Below are 9377 nucleotides of genomic sequence, written 5' to 3' on the forward strand. Positions count from 1 at the left end.
GGCAGTTCACTCGTACTTCCATACAAGCAAAATGAAGCAAGGGATAAAACTTTTCCACTCTCACACGTGGTCGCACCAAAATCCATGAGCAAGGAGGGAGGATCGAAACAGATAGACTAGTCGGATTCGACCTCACCATCTTCTTGCTTGGCATTGGCGGGGTGTGAGCCGAAGTGGATGTCCAGGTAGATGAGGATTGAAGAAATGATTTCCCCTAGCAAAATTTCTTGTTAATTAAGATGAAGTGAAATAACATTATGAGGATCCTACTCCCACTCTCGGCATCTATAGAAGGGCAGCAAAGAGATTAATCAACCAGGGAATGCTTACCATTTCAACCAATCGTTTATCCAAGAAAATATATAGCCAAAATGTAGTAATTGGAGATGTACACAAGTATCATTCAGTTAGCAACGATCTCTAGCAAAGCACACGTGTACATCACAGTTGTGCAGCTAAATTATGCTACTTGACCTTCCTAATTCATGCAGCTAACATGCAAATGTGTGTACCTCTTAAGTTAAATTCATGTCCTGGTCTAGAAGTTAAGCTTTGGTGCTTTGGGCTGTCAAAGCATTTGCTTCGAATCATTGTTGACAAGGAGTTGGTGCTGCATCTTTACGTGGCCGTACGCGGTCAGATATCACGTGGCAAATCATGAACTTACTTGTACAAACTGTTAGTACAAAATTAATCAAATGCCAAGGAACAGAAAATGCAGAATTATCTTTGTAAATGAACAATAAAAAACTAATTGGAGAGGAAGGAAGGGGAATGAGTGAGTACCTCGAGCGGTGGTGGTGGCAGTGGGAAGTTGTATGGAAGAGAACATGGAAGGTGAGAAGGAGACCAACGCCGATGCCATGAATGGACGGCGAGCAGCAGCGGTGGATGCTGCATTTGTTAATGTGTATATGCAGTCCAATTGAGTGCTAGCTGTTAACAAAAGGGAAGACCGAAAAGAACTGCAGCAGGAAATCATTCACTCATAAAGCAGAGCAGCAAGATAGTAAAATAAAATAAGATGACAACATTAAATGAATCATCATTTTCCATGACAATCGGAACAAAAGAAAAGAAAAACAAAGTTTACATAATACTTGATTGGATTGTAAAATGAAGCCCTCCCTCATGCTAGATAGAGCCTTCTCTGAGATTTAGCAGCCCCCAACTACTTGTAGTACACAAAAATATTAGGAGCTGCATCGGCTCCTGGACATGGAAAATCCACAACTGATGGCTAAAACGGCAGGCACAGTGGAAGCAATAGCAGTACATGGAAAATTGTGTAAGTAAATTTGATCAGGTAGAGAAGCCTCATGCATACTTGAAAATTCTATATTCTTCCATGTTAATCTTTGTATTTTTTTGGCTGTTCTGGTCTTTTATCATTCTGTGTTTTATATGTGTAACTTGTCTTATATCAATGAAAATATAAAACAGACGGTACTTAATATGTAGCCATGACAAAATGGGTATGAACAAAGCAATATAATGATCTGTCTTAATAATATACGAAAATGATGGTGATTTGGGAGAACGGTAATGATGGGAATCAGGATTTAGCAAACGGTACATTGATGAACCTTCAAATATCATCTCTGTACTTTCCATTCCATTATGCCCACCTACAAGAGCATTTGATTATATCTTAGAAATATTGACAATAATGTCCAACATCACTGAACATATTCGGCTCTTCATATATCCGAAATGCAAGGGCAGGTACGGAGGATTGAAAGAGGAAGACCGGCCGGATTCGACCTCACCTTCTACTCCCGCTTGGCGTCGACGCCACGTGAGCCGCAGTGGTGGTCAACCTAGATGAGGAGCTCGCGCGTCTACTGCATGCCATCGGCACATTGAGGTGTTGATATAGACGTCCTTATCACTCTTGAGCTCTTGGTTGCCATTCTCCAGGTCAAAGAAAGCCTACAGAGATTAACCACCAGAAGCATGTCAAACCTTGACAAACCCAAATGAAAGAGCAGTTCTAGATATACTCCCTCCCTTCCTAAATATAAGTCTTTTTAGACATTTCAAATGGATTACAACATACAGATGTATATAGACATATTTTAGAGTGTGGATTCACTCATTTTACTCCGTATGTAGTCACTTGTTGGAATCTCTAGAAAGACTTATATTTGGGAACGGAGGGAGTAGAAAAGAAACATATGAATAACAGAAAGCGGGTGGCAAGAGGGACACAAGAGAGACACTCACCTGCGCGACAGTATAGAAATAGAGATATAATCACCATCCTTAAGTTGTTAAACATAATCATATGTCATAAACCATCTCTGCAATTTGTGCTTCTACCCTGAATCTCTGGTCAAGTCATAATCCTCGTGCTTGAAAGGCTACTACCAAGTACACACAGATATGTATTAAGACTGACGCTAGCAGCATTTTGCCATTTTTCCTGAGCATTTTCCAAATAATTTTTTTGATATGTTATGAACTTATAGTCATTCACACTTGTTATGAACTATTCCCTCCGTTCCAAAATAGATGACCCAACTTTGTACTAACTTTAGTACAAACTTAGTACAAAGTTGGGTCATCTATTTTTGGAACGGAGGGAGTAATAGTCAAATTTCATATCTAATGTTTCTATACAAGTAATATGTGTCTTCCTCCTAAATGGGCTACAACTAATCCTTGTGCTTTTCTAAACATATATATATCAGTGAAGCAATTTTTCTGTGAGATTCAATATAGCTATTCATTATATTGTTACAAGAAGCATCATTTTGTTTTCTTTATCTGGGTGTTTTGTACTACTTTTTGATGAGGGATATAACATGAGAGCTCCAGTGTTGAAAATAAGTTAAAAGACAAAAGTTAACAATATTTGCAAGCAAACTCTGCTATTCGTTCATATTTTGTACGCATGCTACCTCTTGAGCACTGCGTTGGATTTCCTTGAAGAGGAAAGGGTGATGCAGCAGAGTAGAGTAAGTATTCCCCTCAGTTTTTGAGAACCAAGGTATAAATCCAGTAGGAGGCTACACGCAAGTCCCTCGTACCTTCACAAAACAACTAGCTCAACGCAACCAACGCGATTAGGGGTTGTCAATCCCTTCACGATCACTTACGAGAGTGAGATCTGATAAAGATGATAGATAATATTTTTGGTATTTTTGATATAAAGATGCAAGGTAAAATAAAAGCAAAGTAAAAAAAGCAAAGCAATAATAAAGTGATTGAAGATTGATATGATGAGAATAGACCCGGGGGGCCATAGATTTCACTAGTGGCTTCTCTCAAGAGCATAAGTATTCTACGGTGGGTGAACAAATTACTGTTGAGCAATTGACAGAATTGAGCATAGTTATGAGAATATCTAGGTATGACCATGTATATAGGCATCACGTCCGAGACAAGTAGACCGACTCCTGCCTGCATTTGCTACTATTACTCCACTCATCGACCGCTATCCAGCATGCATCTAGAGTATTAAGTTCAAGAAAACAGAGTAACGCCTTAAGCAAGATGACATGATGTAGAGGGATAAATTCAGGCAATATGATAAAAAACCCCATCTTGTTATCCTCGATGGCAACAACACAATACGTGCCTTGCTGCTCCTACTGTCACTGGGAAAGGACACCGCAAGATTGAACCCAAAGCTAAGCACTTCTCCCATTGCAAGAAAAACTAATCTGGTAGGCCAAACCAAACTGATAATTCAAAGAGACTTGTAAAGATAACCAATCATACATAAAAGAATTCAGAGAAGATTCAAATATTGTTTATAGATAAACTTGATCATAAACACATAATTCATCGGTCTCAACAAACACACCGCAAAAAGAAGATTATATCGAATAGATCTCCACGAGAGAGGGGGAGAACATTGTATTGAGATCCAAAAAGAGAGAAGAAGCCATCTAGCTACTAACTATGGACCCGAAGGTCTGAGGTAAACTACTCACACTTCATCGGAGGGGCTATGGTGATGATGTAGAAGCCCTCTGTGGTGGATTCCCTTCCGGCGGAGCTCCGGAACAGGCCCCAAGATGGGATCTCGTGGGTACAGAAGGTTGTGGCGGTGGAATTAGGTTTTTGGCTCTGTATCTAATTGTTTGGGGGTACGTAGGTATATATAGGAGGAAGGAGTACGTCGGTGGAGCTTCGGGGGGCCCATGAGGCAGGGGGTGCGCCCTAGGGGGGCGCCCTCCACCCTCGTGGCCGCCTCTCTTCTTTCTTGACGTGGGGTCCAAGTCTCCTGGATCATATTCGGTGAGAAAATCACGTTCCCGAAGGTTTCATTCCGTTTGGACTCCGTTTGATATTCTGTTTCTTCGAAACACTAAAATAGGCAAAAAAACAGCAATTCTGGGCTGGGCCTCCGGTTAATAGGTTTATCCCAAAAGTAATATAAAAGTGGAAAACAAAGCCCAATATAGTCCAAAACAGTAGATAATATAGCATGGAGCAATCAAAAATTATAGATACGTTGGAGACGTATCACGCATCCCCAAGCTTGATTCCTGCTCGTCCTCGAGTAGGTAAATGATAAAAAGGAATTTTTGATGCGGAGTGCTACTTGGCATAATTTCAATGTAATTCTTCTTAATTGTGGCATGAACATTTAGATCCGAAAGATTCAATACAAAAGTTCATATTGACATAAAAATAATAATACTTCAAGCATACTAATCAAAGCAATTATGTCTTCTCAAAATAACATGGCTAAAGAAAGTTATCCCTACAAAACCATATAGTCTGGCTATGCTCTATCTTCATCACACAAAGTATTTAAATCATGCACAACCCAATGACAAGCCAAGAAATTGTTTCATACTTTTGACATTTTCAAAACTTTTTTCAATCTTCACGCAATACATGAGCGTGAGCCTTGGATATAGCACTATATGTGGAATAGAATGGTGGTTGTGGAGAAGACAAAAAGAGGGGAAGATAGTCTCACATCAACTAGGCATATCAAGGGGCTATGGAGATGCCCATCAATAGATATCAATGTGAGTAAGTAGGGATTGCCATGCAACGGATGCACTAGAGCTATAAGTATATGAAAGCTCAACAAAAGAAACTAAGTGGGTGTGCATCCAACTCGCTTGCTCATGAAGACCTAGGGCAATTTGAGGAAGCCCATCATTGGAATATACAAGCCAAGTTCTAAAATGAAAAATTCCCACTAGTATATGAAAGTGACAAAATGAGAGACTCTCTATCATGAAGATCATGCACTACAAGAAATATGTCAACTTGTGACCCTCACTATTGGCCGCTGAAAGGTCATAGTTTTTCATTTGCGACCTTTTTGTGATAAAAACAGAAGGTCAAAAGCTGGCGGTCGTAAACTGAAATTCATGACCTTCTTTGTGATATGTAAAAGGTCATTGATTCTTTAACCAAATTTTTGGTCACTAGCAGCCTCCCCAGGACACGTAGGATCCAGCGCGGCAAGCTGACGTGGATAAGAATCAGCCCGGTCCAATTCGGTGTTTATATGGGCCAAGCCCATTAATTCAGCCCATTTATATATTTTTTCCTATGAATTTTTTGTCAGCTTCATGGGCCAAGCCCAACAATTCAGCCTTTTAATTTTCTGGGACATGGCCCTTTTGCAGACCATTTCGTTAAGCCTTTTTGTTCATGTTTTCCAGAAATAAACAATGTTCCAGTCCACTATTATTTGGGACATAGCCTTTTTAGAGCGCATATATTATTTGGTCCAATGGAACATTTGGTCTTTTTATTCACTGATTTCCAGTTTACACATTTGAATAGCAAACACTCAATAATTCTCTCTCATACATGCATCTCACTTACAGTATTACATGAGTATAGGAAAGAACACTACAGGCACCAAAAAATGCATCCATCTCGCTTACAGTATTACAGGAAAGAACACTAAAGTGAGCTCACAAGCCTCACATACAGTAAGTCTTGCCTGTCACAACCAAATTCCAGGAAAAATGCGTCCATCTCACTTACATCTCAGCATCAATGTAGCAACAATACAAAGAGATGGTATCAAGCAGAGCACAAATGGTCCAGGAGCCGACCTTCCAAAGGAGCAGCATGCCACTGCTTTGCTTCACCATATAGGACACTCTCCTAAGATAGCAACCCAAAAAACAAAAACACGATTAGGGAGCTGGTACATAAGAAAAGGAATTAATGCACGAATGACATATACAACTAAAAAAACAGGATATGAAATATTATTAGAATTGCACATTAGATGGCTGCAAGATAACGTTTGCTTCATATAAAGTAACTAGAATTAGCACCCAAAAACTAGAATTTACTAATGTGTTTGTCACACTACCAAAATTCAAGACAAACCATGACAGGGAGACGAGTGAATTGCAGCAGAGGAGGCATCTAATTTGACTACCACAATCATTGAGTGAAAGCAAACATCAAAGAATTCAGAAATTTCTGAACTGAATGCAAGCAAGTTTGCACATGACACAGCAGGTCTGCAGTCCCTAATTAGATTAGATATTCCGACTCGTGAGCCACATGCATAGACACTTACTAGAACCTGCTTATGCTTAAACTAGAAATAGAACAAAGGAAAACTGAACCTATCTATTCAACAGAGAGACATAGCATGGGAGGAGTACCTATGTCAAGAGAAATCACACATGGCCTAAACCCTGGGCATCATTTTAACATACAAACTGCATCACCAAATAAAACTACCAGGTTAGTGACAACCTTGAAATGGAATTAGGCAGTCTCACGTTTTGAGCCACTTGTAAGATCAATTCCAGTTTTCTTTAACTCGGATGTGAAAGCAAAAAACTTGCTAGAATTAGCAAGGATTCCTCTGCCTAACTAGATTCAGCACGAGCCAAGCAGGGCACCTTATGCTATGCACCTAGCACGGCAAGCTTTGCAATAAAATAAACTAGCACAGCAAGGTTGTCACATGAAAACTGACATAACAGTCAGGTTCAGAACAAACAAAAATGCTCTACAAGGATTAAGGGATCACTATGTCAAAATCCACAAGTAAACTAACAACTTAAACAGGTTGCCAATTCCATACCAAACCAAGTTTTATGCATCAGTATTACCATGCGGAATCACACACAGAGACCACCATGACAATGCAAAGGCCTAACTTAGGATCGAGTTTGTGTACATATAAAAGCAGGAAACATGGATGGCTAGTATAAATGCTAATTCGACTTAACCCAAACGGATTGGGCTGAAAATTCGAATTGACCTTGGACAGAAGGTGACACCCACGACACAATACACATGGCGCGTAACACAACAGATGGGTTCAAATCAAAACAGACTACGACATCTAAATCCAATACCAGAACAGAGAGGCTAACCATGCAATCTACACCGGACATGGCAATTAAGGAACCACCAAGCCAAAATCTACTACTAAACTAACATCCTAAACAGCCTAGGCACGCCAATCGCAAACCCACGGGCGGAGGTAAGAGAGAAACCGCCCCCGTACCGAGGGGAATCGCAAACCCGCGGGCGGAGGTAACATCCTAACCATTTGTTGGACACCTTCCTCTGGCCGGCGCCGCCGTACGCCCTCACTGACGCCTCCAGCCTCGCCCCGTTCAGCTCTCTGACTGCACAAAAAAATGATACACTTCAGAACTTGCAATTTTAGAGAATATACTGAATAAATACGCCGCCCACCCGATTGAGCGAGCCACATGAATTGTTGCTTGAGTTGACTTGAGAAAGCGATAGTACGCTGAAGGAATAAGCTATAGTCCTGGTTAATCAGCGATGACCCATGAGTCCAATACAGTAGAGCATAGGCACAAATCGTATGCTGGTTGCTAACGGACATACTGCTAGTACCGACATGCACACAACACAAGACAACTACCAAGCATCCAACATCAGTGGCTTATATACTCTAAAAGTGCAACCTTATTTTGCATCTACACTAGCCCCTAATCGTGCAACAATTTACAGTAATTTGAGGAGTATTTGCTAGGATCATGATGACAATTTTAGATTAAATTGCAGTGTTTGTCATCCACAGTTGTATGGTTCTATCTAGGATTACATAAAAACAGATAAAACAGGGAGCTACCCAGCATCCATGACTAGAGCTAGTAGTAGGAACACATGGTACAGTAGTAGAGCCACAGCACAACTACTGTCAGCCGGCAAGGCATGCATTGTGCTACGTACTCATGGTTCAGAGAGCCATCTCGCTGAAACTGAACCTGAATGGTCTTGGCAATCCCTGGCAGAACCTGAACTATCAGATGCGCATGATTGGGAGTAGTAGTACGTACAGGAGGATGTTGAGCGATAGGCCCCTGTCAGTGAAGTCGGCTGCGAAGTTGCGGCCTGGCGTATGGTCTCGGCGGCGGTGAGGTTCCAGGGGGCTACGACGACGTGGGTGCCGCGCCCCGCGTGCCGCCAGCACCCGCGCCATCTCCACGCAGATCCCACTCGATGCACCTCCCAGCAGTACCGAATCCAGTGAGTCAAAGCCAAATGGGGGAGAGAGAGCAAAGAGGAGAGGACCAAGAAAGGGAGAAGGGTGAGGAAAAGTACCTGTGACTATGGCGGTGAGGCCGGCTACGGAGACCGAGCGCGTTGCCGGGAGCGGGAGGGAGGAGGACGTCAACGTGGGACGCCGGCCAGCCCAAGCCCCGTTGGTGGAGAGCGCCTGCTCGATCCAGATCGAGGTCTTGATTGGCGTGGGGTTGCCTGTGAATCTTGGGGGCGGCTCTGGGCATGGGCTCGATCTTGGGTCGGCCTCAACCTCGTCTACAGTGAGGGTCGTGGATGGTGGCGGTGGGGGTGGGGTTGGGGGCGGCGGCAGATCGAGATCTGAGGGAAGGAGAAGGGGGTGGGGTTGGGGGCGTGGGCGCGGGGCGTGGCTGGGAGGGAGAAGGGGGCAGCGGCGGCTGGAGTGGGAGGGGAGTTAGGGCGGGACGAGCGCGGCGAGTGAGGGCATCTCCAGCCGTTGGCCTCCTCAGGAGCCATTTTTTTCGCCTGGGGGCTGCTGGCGAAAACTTCAGCTTGGGGGTAGAATTTTTTCCACTCGTTGCGTCCCCATAGCTCCATCGACAGGCTCCTCCTTCATTCCTTCAAGAAAGAAACAAACAGAGCTCCATCGCCAAGAAACCACCACCGAGTTGCTTGCTGGAACCAATGGCGACCATCAAGAAGAGGGAGATGGTGTTCTTCGATGTGGAGGTTGCGCAGTCCCCGTCGCTGCCCGGTGAGTGCAGCCTCCTGGAGTTCACCGCCATCCTCGTCTGCCCGCGCCGCCTCGTCGAGTCTGCCGGCCGCGCACTCCCGCGTTCCCAGGTCGCGCGCTCCCGCGGCTGCGCTCGCCCGTCCGCGCCTGCTCGCTCGCCCGTCCGCGCCCGCCCGCTCGCCCAGGC

The 9377-nt window shown here is 43.5% G+C and overlaps 1 protein-coding gene across 1 annotated transcript; it reads right to left on the minus strand.

The window, feature by feature from the left end:
- Positions 1 to 663: 663 nt before the first annotated feature.
- LOC147986373 (uncharacterized) lies at positions 664 to 9104 on the minus strand. Its single transcript, XM_087541980.1, has 5 exons — positions 9095 to 9104; positions 8274 to 8817; positions 7508 to 7585; positions 787 to 894; positions 664 to 676 (listed from the first exon to the last, which is right to left on the minus strand). Exons 1-5 carry the CDS (start codon positions 9102 to 9104, stop codon positions 664 to 666), a joined length of 753 nt encoding a protein of 250 aa, XP_087398106.1.
- Positions 9105 to 9377: the final 273 nt, after the last annotated feature.

The sequence above is a fragment of the Triticum urartu genome, chromosome 2A (assembly GCF_056163025.1).
Source record: "Triticum urartu cultivar PI428250 chromosome 2A, HENAU_Tu73, whole genome shotgun sequence".
Taxonomy (NCBI): domain Eukaryota; kingdom Viridiplantae; phylum Streptophyta; class Magnoliopsida; order Poales; family Poaceae; genus Triticum; species Triticum urartu.

What these genes read in the sequence shown, in the direction of transcription:
- LOC147986373 (XM_087541980.1), bottom strand. An exon ending in CTATCGCTCAACATCCTCCT is followed by an intron (nt 7,586 to 8,273) that starts GTACGTACTACT and finishes TTGTGCAGTCAG; the next exon opens with AGAGCTGAACGGGGCGAGGC. An exon ending in AGGAAGGTGTCCAACAAATG is followed by an intron (nt 895 to 7,507) that starts GTTAGGATGTTA and finishes TAACAAATGCAG; the next exon opens with CATCCACCGCTGCTGCTCGC.